This window comes from Haemaphysalis longicornis, unplaced genomic scaffold, assembly GCF_048455015.1.
Source record: "Haemaphysalis longicornis isolate Haplotype H1 unplaced genomic scaffold, Haemaphysalis longicornis Haplotype H1 scaffold_9, whole genome shotgun sequence".
Classification (NCBI taxonomy): Eukaryota; Metazoa; Arthropoda; class Arachnida; order Ixodida; family Ixodidae; genus Haemaphysalis; species Haemaphysalis longicornis.
Window position 1 is genome coordinate 157,143,193 of NW_027526460.1, and position 12,393 is coordinate 157,155,585.

Below are 12,393 nucleotides of genomic sequence, written 5' to 3' on the forward strand. Positions count from 1 at the left end.
AACCAATTTCGTCAGGCTTACGGATGCGTCATTTAAAATTTTTGTCCACTGATTCCTCTCGGTGTCATTAAGTGTCGACATAGATGGTGATAATTTGACTTGGAGACCCTTGGGTGCTTTATTATATTTCACGTAAGAATTTAGGTAGCACGCATGCGAGTCAAACCGTACTCGTTTCTCCACACATTTGCGCAATTCTAGAAAGGACCTGGACCATGTTGCGTTAGAGCGGACCTCACCTGAGCTGCTGTCTTGTCAATTCTGAGCACCAAGCACGCCCGCGCCTGCCGCCTCGACGTAGGAGAGTAGGCCCGACGAGGGCCCCCCAGGCTCATCAGCAGTCGGGCTGGTCCGCGCAGGGGGTCGAACAAACTTTCGGCGAGCGCCGCCCACAATTTCGTTGTTCAAGTCGTTCTTCAAGTCGCTTTTTGCCTCTTCCCTCTGTGGGAACACGGAGAAGTCCGAATTACTGTTGAGGTTCGGGTGGGTAGGAGGTCGAACAAACTTTCGGCGAGCGCCGCCCACAATTTCGTTGTTCAAGTCGTTCTTCAAGTCGCTTTTTGCCTCTTCCCTCTGTGGGAACACGGGGAAGTCCGAATTACTGTTGAGGTTCGGGTGGGTTGTAGAAACGGACGACGCGTGGTCCATCCATGCATGTGCGGAGCGAGCAGAGTTTCGCAGGAGGACTTGCTGCAGGTGGCTTGTCATCACAGCGACCCCCTCGAAACTAGGGTGGAGTCCGTCCGCAGCGAACACCCGTCCCGACGGCAGCCACTCCATGCCGTGGTCTATGTAGCGGACGTTACGGGACCGGCGGCAGTGCGCCCGCAACAGCGAGTTGAAGTGGCAGGCCTCCCGGTTGTACCGCTCCACCGCTCTTCTGTTGGCGCATCCCCGACGGCGGTTCGGGGTCTGGGGAAGGAGCAGGGTGACGAATATGTCCGCAATGTCCGGGCGCTCCCGATGAACAAGCTCCAGCATTTCCTGGTAGTGGCCGAATGTGCTTGTTGCCGATCTGTGTCTTTTTCGGATGTCATTCGCTCCGACGTGGAGGACCAACACACTCGCTGTTCATGGGACGAAGTCCAGGAGGGGCAGAATATCACTGACAGTGGCGTCCAATTGGCAAATGAAGGCCGGGGTCCCGTGCCGGAGGGGATCAAAGTTCGTAAAGAAATGCTTCATCTGTGAGTCGCCGATGACGACGGAGTTGATGTTCGTTTTAGGATACTTCCAGGTCAGGTTCTCCATCGTGGTGCGAGCAGTAGCCATGAGTATATATAGCAGAGAAGGAATTCTTGGCTACTGTTTAAATATTCAAAAACTTGGGTGCGACCACTTGGAAAACACTAACAAATACTTTATTTTGACAGTTTCGCCCAGTGGTCTGGTCTGCTTCAGGGAAAATTACAAGTGACTGAAAATGCTCTACGATACACACTTCACGAGAGAGGGGAATTTTGCCCTCTACCTCTCTTTCTTGCCAGAAAAGAAACCAAATAAATGAAAGCAAACATGTACAATAATCTCAGCGGCACATATACACGTCTCTCCCCAGGCGAGCGGCAATACAAAGCAAGGAGAGGGGAAAAGGAAAACAGGAGAAAAAAGGAGTATAAAGAAGGAGGCAATTAGAAATAGAGAAAGAGGGGAGAAAAGGAGAGGCAGAAGAAAGGGGGGTTCTCAGAAGCAGACACTGACGAATACGAAGGTCGAACAGCGGAAACTTGAAAGGTAGAGTGAGGGACCGCTCAGCGGCTCAGAATGACGTGACGTGCCGCATTCCGCGTACTGTAAAAAATCGTTTTGCCATTTTTAACAAAATAGAGAACCCGCGCCTGGCGACCACGCGGTTACGAGCTTCGGAAAAACGGGGGGGGGCTAGGGGGGTGCGTTTCCGCACGGGAATGACTCCTCCGGCGACGTTTCGGCGCTCCGCTAGCGCTTCTGCACCAATAAATCTCCGTGGCGCGCCGCGCCGACTCGGGCTATCGATTACAACACGACTTCGGACCATGTTGAGTGCGCGGACCTTGCCCGACGCCGCAGCCTCCGTACTCATGTTTCCTCCGCTCCTCTCGCTATGTGTGTTTAGACCCTGTATTGGCATTCGTGAGCTACTGGGGGCCATGTGGCGCCTATCTACATTCGCAACAACGTTCTTCAAACATAATTCACTCCTAGAGGTTTTTCTTCCGTTTTTTTTTTTTTTTTTTTTTTTACAGTACGCGGAATGCGGCACGTCACGTCATTCTGAGCCGCTGAGCGGTCCCTCACTCTACCTTTCAAGTTTCCGCTGTTCGACCTTCGTATTCGTCAGTGTCTGCTTCGGAGAACCCCCCTTTCTTCTGCCTCTCCTTTTCTCCCCTCTTTCTCTATTTCTAATTGCCTCCTTCTTTATACTCCTTTTTTCTCCTGTTTTCCTTTTCCCCTCTCCTTGCTTTGTATTGCCGCTCGCCTGGGGAGAGACGTGTATATGTGCCGCTGAGATTATTGTACATGTTTGCTTTCATTTATTTGGTTTCTTTTCTGGCAAGAAAGAGAGGTAGAGGGCAAAATTCCCCTCTCTCGTGAAGTGTGTATCGTAGAGCATTTTCAGTCACTTGTAATTTTCCCTGAAGCAGACCAGACCACTGGTCGAAACTGTCGAAATAAAGTATTTGTTAGTGTTTTCCAAGTGGTCGCACCCAAGTTTTTGTATATATATATATATATATATATATATACATTTTCTATATACATATATATATATATATATATATATATATATATATAGGAAATGAGGAGCTGGCAGTCAACAAACCCTCGGAAAGCAAAGGGGGGGTGTCGTAGGTCATTGAAACAGATGAAGAATTTGGAAACAAAAAAAGAAAGTGGAGAAAAAATTTCCGCCAGGTGGCATCCGAACCCACAACCTTTCTTTCTCCACTTTCTTTGTTTCTTTCTTTCCAAATTCTTTATCTCTTTCAATGACCTACCACATCCTCCCCTTTGCTTTCCGAGGTTTTCTTGACTGCCAGCTCTTATGTCTGTCTTATTTCAACGAGCTCCTCATTTCCTATTCTGATTCGCTCATGCATTGCGAGGGCCTTTGTTCTGGCAGTCTTGGTGCCATAGGAAGCTTAGGAGGGTTCGACGCTGGTCGACCACTTTTGACATGTCGTAGACACTCGAGTCACGACTTGGGGGATAAAAACAAGGTCATCTTCACCCCGAGTAGTGCGGGTGGCTCTGGCTACCACCCCACAGGAAACCAAAATACCTTAACATAAATACCCCAGAAAGTGGAGGGGAAAATCGCCCCGCCGGTAGCGTAGTGGTCATCGCGCCAGACCGGTATTCTGGAGGTCGTGGGTTCGGATCCCACCTGGAGGGAATTTTTTCTCCACTTCCTTTCTTTCCTTCCAAATTATTTATCTGTTTAAATGACCTACCACATCCTACCCTTTGCTTTCCAAAGGTTTCTTGACTGCCAGCTCTTATTTCTGTCTGATTTCAACGAGCTCCTCATTTCCTATTCTGATTCGCTAATGCATTGCGAGGGCCTGTGTTCTGGCAGTCTTGGTGCCATAGGAAGCTTAAGAGGGTTCAACGCTGGTCGACCACTCTTGACATGTCGTAGACACTGGAGTCAAGGCCCGGGGGTTTAAAAGAAGGTCCCCTTCACCCCGAGTGGTCCGAGTGGAGCTGGCTACCACCCCCAAGAACAGGAAACACAAATACCTTAACATAAATACTTTAGAAAGTGGAGGGGAAACTCGCCCCGCCGGTAGCGTAGTGGTTATCGCACCAGACCGGTATTCTGGAGGTCGTTGGTGCCGATCCCACCTGGCGGGTCTTTTTTCTCCACTTTCTTTCCAAATTCTTTATCTGTTTCAATGACCTATCACATCCTCTCTTTGCTTTCCAAGGTTTTCTTGACTGCCTGATCTTATTGCTCTCTCTCTCTATATATATATATGTGTATATATATATATATATATATATATATATATATGTATATGTAGCGAATCAGAATAGGAAATGAGGGGCTCGTTGAAAATAACACAGAAATAAGGGTTGGCAGTCGAGAAAACCTCGGAAAGCAAAGGGGAGGATGTGGTAGATCATTGAAACAGATTAAGATTTTGGAAAGAAAGAAAGAAAGTGAAGAAAAAATGCCCGCCAGGTGGGATCCGAACCCACGACCTCCAGAATACCGGTCTGGTGCGATAACCACTACGCTACCGGCGGGGCGATTTTCCCCTTCACTTTCTGGGCTATTTATGTTAGGTATTTTGTGTTAGGTCTGTGTTAGGTATTTATGTTAGGTCGTGACTCGAGTCACGACCCGGGGGTTAAAAAGAAGGTCCCCTTCACCCCGAGTAGTCCGAATGGTGCTGGCCACCACCCCCAAGCACAGGAAACAAAAATACCTAACATAAATAGCCCAGAAAGTGAAGGGGAAAATCGCCCCGCCGGTAGCGTAGTGGTTATCGCACCAGACCGGTATTCTGGAGGTCGTGGGTTCGGATCCCACCTGGCGGGCATTTTTTCTTCACTTTCTTTCCAAAATCTTAATCTGTTTCAATGATCTACCACATCCTCCCCTTTGCTTTCCGAGGTTTTCTCGACTGCCAACCCTTATTTCTGTGTTATATATATATATATATATATATATATATATATATATATATATATATATATATATATATATATATATATATATATATATATATATATATATATATATATATGGTCGAGGCGAAAAGCAAAAACACCAGTGTGTACGAGATTTCGGCGCACGTAGGAAATCCCCAGGTAGTCGAAATTAATGCGGAGCCCTCCACTACGGCGCGCACGCATCATGCCCTGCGTTGCGTCGGTCCTTTAAACCCTACAATCAATCAATCAGTGCAACAGCGAAATCTTAATGGACCGACTTCACAGGGGTGGCGCCTTTTACCTACGATTCGGCATTACTTCCACGTAACCGTGCCCACTCGGATGGCGTGAATAGCATAATAGCGAACACGACTGCGTTCTCACAGGACCCTGTGTTCTGGTTTGTACGTGGCCCCGTGGCCCTAGCGTAAAATCTAGCGGACTAAGTTCACCACACCATTTTGGACACTAATTTTCCCTGTAGAAATCTTCCATACCCTAATCCGAACTGAGCAACAAGCTCAGTGCACCTGGCTGTCCCGTCTTTTTTTTTTCTGTGTGTCCGTCCTCTGTTCTACGCCCTTTTTGTGCGCTCAATTACCGTATTTACACGATGTGCAAATTGACGGGGGTGCTTAGATTCTAAAAATAAAAATCACACACACACACACACACGCGCGCGCACACGCGCACACACACGCGCGCACGCACACGCACACACACGCACACACACGCACACACACGCACACACACACACACACGCACGCACACGCACACGCGCACACACACGCACACACACGCACGCACACGCACACGCGCACACACACGCGCGCACGCACACGCACACGCACACACGCACGCACACGCACACGAGCACACACACACGCACACACACACACGCACGCACGCACGCACACGCACACGCACACACACACGCACACACACGCACACACACACACACGCGCGCACGCACACGCACACATACGCGCGCACGCACACGCACACACACGCACACACACGAACACACACGCGCACACACACACACACACGCACGCACACGCACACGCGCACACACACGCACACACACACACACGCACACGCACACGCGCACACGCACACACGTACACACACGCACACACACGTACACACACACACACACACACACGCACACACACACAAGCGTTTCTTACCGGTATCTAGTCAAGACAAGCGCAAGGAATGTTTTCCCGCTGCTCACGTCTCATACTCAAGAACTCTCACTACAACTAGAGTGTCACAAGGCTTGAGCTCCTGCTCTCAGTATCTCACAGCAGGTCATCTTCTGTTCCGTCAAAGTGGTGTGTAATCTAATATTTCTTAAAGCAGATGGCCACATTTTTATCTTTTACCCACTTCCATGTGTCTTAAATCCACCTTCAGTGTTGACGGGGACGCTTTCCTGCAGCTTTCTCCTGGTGTTGTGGTTTCTGTTGTGTCGTGTTAGAACTCAGCCACACGACATGCAGGCGACCACCCTCAGTGGGCGAGAGCTAATGCGCCTAGCCTGGCCGCCCACGAAAAGCCAGACTACGCCACTTTGTCAGCTCCGGCTAAGGAACAGGGCGAGCAACCACGGTTGGCGGCCTGAGCAATTTGCACTTCCTCGCAAGAACGGGCCTGCTTAGATTAGCATGCAAAGTTTATTTTCAAATTTTATTCTGAAGGTAGGATAGGGTGCTAAGAATTGGGGGGTGGTTAGATTCGCAAAAAAAAACGGTAGTTTAGCTTTTCGCAGTTCGTGAACTACTCAGTGAAGCGTCGCAGTCTCCATCTCTGTAAAAGTGTTGAAGGTTGGGCGAGTTGGTAATGATGCATCTCCAAATCTAAAAAAAAAAACGCCCAGATTAACAGAGGCTGTCTTCATGTGTTCTTGTCCCCGTTAATTTGCGCGCAGTTTTTCTTTTAAATGCTCCATGTGCTACTAACCTTATACCGTGTGTTAGGTCGGTACAGCGACCGAATGCCGACCCGGTTTGTCACTCCTCTTGGTTTCGACCATGGAGATGAATATCAACGCAGGCCGCCAGCTAAAACCAATTTGCCAAAAAGCGTTTAACAAAAGACAAGGACGAAAACCAGAAAAGACACTGCCAACGCTTGGGATGTCTTCTCTTGTGTTTGTCGTTTTCTTTTGTTAGGTGATTTTATATTCCCATTTAGGCATCACCAACAAATTAAAAAAAAAAACGACTCTCTAAAACAGCTGCTAACAGCTGACATTACAATGCACATTTCCGTAGTGGTCACTTCCGGCAACCCCTGGTTTATCACCCTTTTTTCGGCACCCTTTCTTACCTGAAGCCGGCGTCCGTGCAGCATGCGTCGTCGCTTTCGCCAGATAGACGCTCCCGGCTGGTTGGTCCCGATTCTTGTAGAACGGCCGTAAAGTAAACTCGTACTCCGTATATCCCCTCACGTAGTCCGCGCTGTAAGAGGTCAGTAGGGGCGAAAGCGTGATTTGGAACGTGTGTTCCGGTGAAGAGCCGTGCAGGTAGTAGCCGCCCAGGTAGTAGCCCATGCGTGGTCTGGGAGCCCGTCCGTCGCGCCACGTCCACGAAAACAGCAATGAACCATTGGGATGAGTGAGGCTGTTCAAGTCCACTGTCTTTAGCTTCATGTCTTCGGGAGCTGCGCGTATTGCAGAGTAGAGAAGACCGCGTCAAAAATACCCAACCCTTTCGTGCACAGTACCCTTGCTACCATTGAGAACGAAAGGACGCATCCGAAACTTGACTATACAGGAAGATTTGAGAACAATGTGACCAGCATGTTTAAGCTTTGATCACCCTGTTTCAGTTGCTAAATTTAAATTATACGGGAATGTAATTAAATTGACATACGAATTCGCACTTTGCACAGTGCAAAAAGATGGGGCGTCGCTATTACTGATTCGAAGTGCCTTGTGCGCTGTTGCAACAGAGAGCTTGCGCTGCAATAAGTATAAATTCGTTTCTTTGATTTCATTCAAACTAAAAGATGGTACGACTAGGGAACCCTGGGAAGTGTTTTTCTTAACGACGGGGACCGAAGAGCATACCGTCAATTTCATTATCAGCAAAGTAGACCGAGATTTGCGGGATAAAGGTTGAATTTCGCAAATGCTTAGAGTGGCGCCAAAGTAATTGCACGTGCATGCATATTTTCACTCATATAATTAGAATTCGGGGGTCCGTCTGCGCATCACCCGTTTTGTTCCTTCTCGTTTGAATGTTTGTCAATCGCATATTTAAGCACCCTGCGGTTAAGCATGTGCTCATACCTGCTAGCCCGAAATCCGGCTTTGCTGAAGTTAGTTTACATGTAGTTTCGACCTACCAAGCGAACTCCACCGCAGAAATGGCAGGGCTACTCATGCTTACCGCACACATCCGTGCTTTCGTCTTCCCCCGGTAACCGCTCAAAGTGCTCGTAGTAATGACGGCGGTAGGGATCTGAAAGGTGAGACGAGGTCCGAGAATATTTGTGCCGATTGGTTTTACTGGAAAGTTTGCAGCACAGCTCGATGTCCCGAACTCACGCGTACACCGTCATGTTATGGCTGTACACTCACTTGAATTATTGCGTGTGTCCTTTATATTCCCCGAGAGGCGAAGAGAGCATTCTGGTGGGCGCGCCTCTGACTCATCATTAGGACGTGTGATAATACCGTAGAGGAAGCGAAAAAGCCACAACTTTTGGCATAGGTTGTTCCTGTGTCTGCATCATTTAGCAATCACGTTCTTAACTTTCTCTGTGGAACATGTATCTATATGAAGGCTAGAATGTCGGCTGTTTCCTTGGAAATCTGGAAAAGGTAATTTTCGCGGGAATCCAGAAGGGCTTGTCAGGAGCCGAACAACGAAAGTGCGGCTCCAGTGGTAACGAGAACAAAGCTGAGAAAGAAAGAATGAGAGAGAAACAGAGCGTGAAAAAGCGTGGAGAGATGCCTTATTACGTTGCTATTTCATTGCTGCAGTTGCTGTTTTTTTCTGGTGGTTGTTGTTTATTTTAATGCAGATGTATACAATTTCTACCCGGTTCCATGCTCAAGTATCGCTTCCCTGTATGCGTTTGAGTTGCGCAGTTCTTGTATATATATTTTTATTCCAGTAATGAGGCGTAGGTTTCCTTTCACGAGTTGGGTGCATTTTACTTGGCGTGTTTTAGTTTATATTTATAATGCATTATTCCGGTTTTATTTTGCTCTACATTTGGTAACATCTTTACTGTGTATTTTTATGCGAATTTTATAGGCTGTGGTACGTTTACCTTCTTGATTTCCTTCTTCATTGTTCATTTTCGTTTCTTTTATTTTTCCTTCGCGCGCTACCGCTGCTGTGTACAGCTCGCTGGAGCTTCGTCAAGCTGCGAAAGTGCAGCTTCTTCTCAGACCACCTTTTTTTTGCTTTACATATGGCGAAAATGAAGTTCATTTATTGATTGATTGATTGATCTTAAGATATCCAGAGAAAAAAATTAGCTCCCTAGACTGCGTTGTGGTGGAACATGATATCAGTGTTTTCCGCGCGCCCACCAGTGCAGAATTCAGACGGGTGTTGTGCACACTCAACAATCATGCAATGGACTTAAATAAGCCGATGCTGATGCTGCTGATGACGATGATCATGATCGTGATGGAAGCCTTATGGAACGTGCAAGCCTGTAGGATCCAAACGTAACTCTTGTAAAGGGCTGCACCGCTATTACTTGCGAAGTTCCACATGCTGAAGAGGGTGGCGCGGGGGACTCGTGTGCATTAAAAAAAAAAACACCCTTGTTTCCTTCGGGGAGGGACATATACTGGGTGACCAAAATAATTCGACAGGTTTTTTTTTTTTAAATTAGGCGCCTGAATTTACGTGAAGACCACCTCTACGGTGAGGTTAATCGCCCAGGGGGACACATAATTCGGTGGTAATTATTTATGCCGGCGGCTTAATTACCTGAAATTGAATAATTCACTTTTTAGTGGTTGCAGTAAGCAAGCATGTATGTATTAAAAAGTTGAACGCAATCGTGTTTCTACGCAGCTTCATTTGGCCGAATTCTTCTAGCGCATCCGTGCTCCGCGATATAGAACTGCGAAGTTTAATTGCCGTTCGCATGATCACGCATGGTTGACAGCGAAGACCGCCGCAAAGCTCACCCCTTTTGTGACGTGCCTACTGTGTACGGTGTTTAGTTTGACAAAGGGGAGGTGGAGGGGGGGGGGGCATAGGCAAAAGAGATAACTGGCAGCCTTTCAGTCTTGGGGCCCTATTCTCGACTGCACGAATTCCCGGGAAATTCTGCAATTTGCCGGAAGTCTTTTCAGATTCGCTTTTAGTTTTGGCCACGTGCTTCCGGTTGTCAAAGTGGTTGTGTGTGCTGTCGTCGTCTTGACGTTTCATGACGTTTCCGAGCACCAGTTTTAAAGTTTGCCTGATTTTTCTTTACTGAAAGCGCATAATTCTTTGCCGGTAATGAAAAACTAGACTAAATGCACCGGACATGACAACGCAAGCCTGTCTTTGCTATTCAACCAATACTGCTTCTAATACACGCCCTTGCTGTGATTGGCTGAGAAGGCGTGACGTAATTTAAACAGTTGGCGTGAGCGATTACGTCACATATTGGCAACTTCAGCCGGCGTAAAAGTGACGTAGTGTTACGGAAGAGCTTAAAAATGGCGGCTGGCTGCATTTGCAGCGAAATAGGGCAAAAAATTTCCCCCGACCTTCGGCGCCGCGCAATATCCGTGAATTTGCAGCAGGCGAAGTTTCGCATGACGCACGGTTTAAAGCACGTTTTCTACCAAAACAAATAGTAGATTTGCCTGTTTCAAAGTCAACAATCACGGATCATACAAATGAAGTGCAGTATTTTGCTTTTATGTTTCTGAATAAAATAAAAATTATTTTTTTGGCGCGTGTGACCTGGCACCTCCTGTGACCAGGTACCTCTAAGCAAGCTGCTGGGTCACATGATCGAACTCAAGAGAAAAATAACAAAGAAGTGTGACTCTTTCGTCTATTACAGCGCTGATTGAAGTCGAGCTTGACGAACGAGTGAATCGGGGTCATCGGTGCGCTCCGCGGTTATCAGGCGTAGCGCTTCGCTGCTCTTATGTGTCATAAAAGTGATGGTCGCGGCCGTCTTTTTATCTGATCACGCCATAAAATTGTAACATAACAGCAGACGATAGCATGGTGGTGGTGGCGTCCAGGAAAGTGATAATGCTACAAAGCTTGCATTGAAGCAGAAAGCTCAACTATGTTACTAGAAGCGATTGAAAGAAATAAATAGATACGGTAAAAAAGACTGTGTGATGTTCTTTAGCTCAACATCCCCCTTTCGCTCACTTTTGGATCAACGTAACTGGATCGCCTTGTGGTGTTGACGCCAATTTTGACCTGCAGAAATGTGTTTCCCTTGCCAACCTCAGCTACCGTCTAAATTTTTATAATACATGCCAAGGGTTTTTATATCTTTCGTGGGCAATAGTTGATACCTTAGTTGTGATCTTTATGAGTGAAGCGTCAAATTACACTGCATGTCGTCATGGCTATACGTGCAATACGTCACTGATTGCTTACGTTGTGCTTACGCAATAAAAACATGGCGAATTGCCTGGGAATTTGTGCAGTCGAGAATAGGGCCCTTGGCTGGCATTGTCGAAATCTGCAGTAGTTGAAACCGCTATCAAAACACAGAACAAAAAGGAGGTGCTTTGGGCCGGTCTTCGCTGTCTAGGGGCCCTATTCTCGACTGCACAAATTGCCGGCAATTCGCCATGTTTTTTTGCGTAAGCACGACGTAAGCGATCAGTGACGTGCTGCACCTATAGCTATGACGACATGCAGTGTAATTTAACGATTCATTCATAAAGATCGCAACCAAGGTATCAAATATTGCCCACGAAAGATATACAAACCCTTGGCATGTATTATAAAAATTTAGACGGTAGCTGAGGTTGGCAAGGGAAACACATTTCTGCAGGTCAAAATTGGCGTCAACACCACAAGGCGATCCAGTTACGTTGATCCAAAAGTGAGCGAAAGGGGGATATCGCCGATTCACTCATTCGTCAATCTCGACTTCAATTAGCACTGTAATGAACCAAAGAGTCACTTTTCTTTCTTAGTGTTCTCTTGAGTTCGATCATGTGGACGAGTGTGGACAGATGCCATGCATTGAGTTCTTTTTGTCATCGACAGGCTTGTACTGCCCTTTTATGTTGCGGTTACGCCAAACAAATAATTTTTATTCTATTGCCAAACATAAAATCAAAATACTGCACGTTATTTGTATGCTCCATGATCACTGACTTGGAAGCAGTTGAAACTATAATTTGTTTCGGTAGGAAACATGCTTTAAACAGCGTTCATGCGAAACTGCGCCTGCTGCAAATTGGCGGACATTTCGCGGCGCCGAAAGCCGGGGCAATTTTTTGCCCTATTTTGCCATTATTTTGCGACAAAATCAGCCGCCATTTTCAAGCTGCTACGCAACATTACGTCACTTTTACACAGGCTGAAGTTGCCAATGCATGACGTGATCGTTCCCGCCAACTGTTTAAATTACGTCATGCCTTCTCAGCCAATCACATAGAGGGCGTGTATTACAGGCATTATTGTTGTCGAATAGCAAAGACAGGCTTACGTTGTCATGTCCGGTGCATTTAGTCTAGTTTTTCATTGTCGGCCAAGAATTATGCGCTTTCAGTAAAGAGAAATAAGGCAAACTTTAGAA

General features: G+C 47.0%; 1 protein-coding gene across 1 annotated transcript in view; it reads right to left on the bottom strand.

The window, feature by feature from the left end:
- LOC144152539 (uncharacterized) overlaps window positions 1-12,393 on the bottom strand; it is a 111,713-nt gene that overhangs the window by 84,375 nt on the left and 14,945 nt on the right. The window contains exons 4-5 of the mRNA XM_077683833.1: window positions 8,043-8,114; window positions 6,979-7,311 (exon numbers count right to left, since the gene is read on the bottom strand). Of these exons, the coding sequence (XP_077539959.1) occupies window positions 6,979-7,311; window positions 8,043-8,114 (405 nt within the window). The remainder of the gene's footprint in view (window positions 1-6,978; window positions 7,312-8,042; window positions 8,115-12,393) is intronic.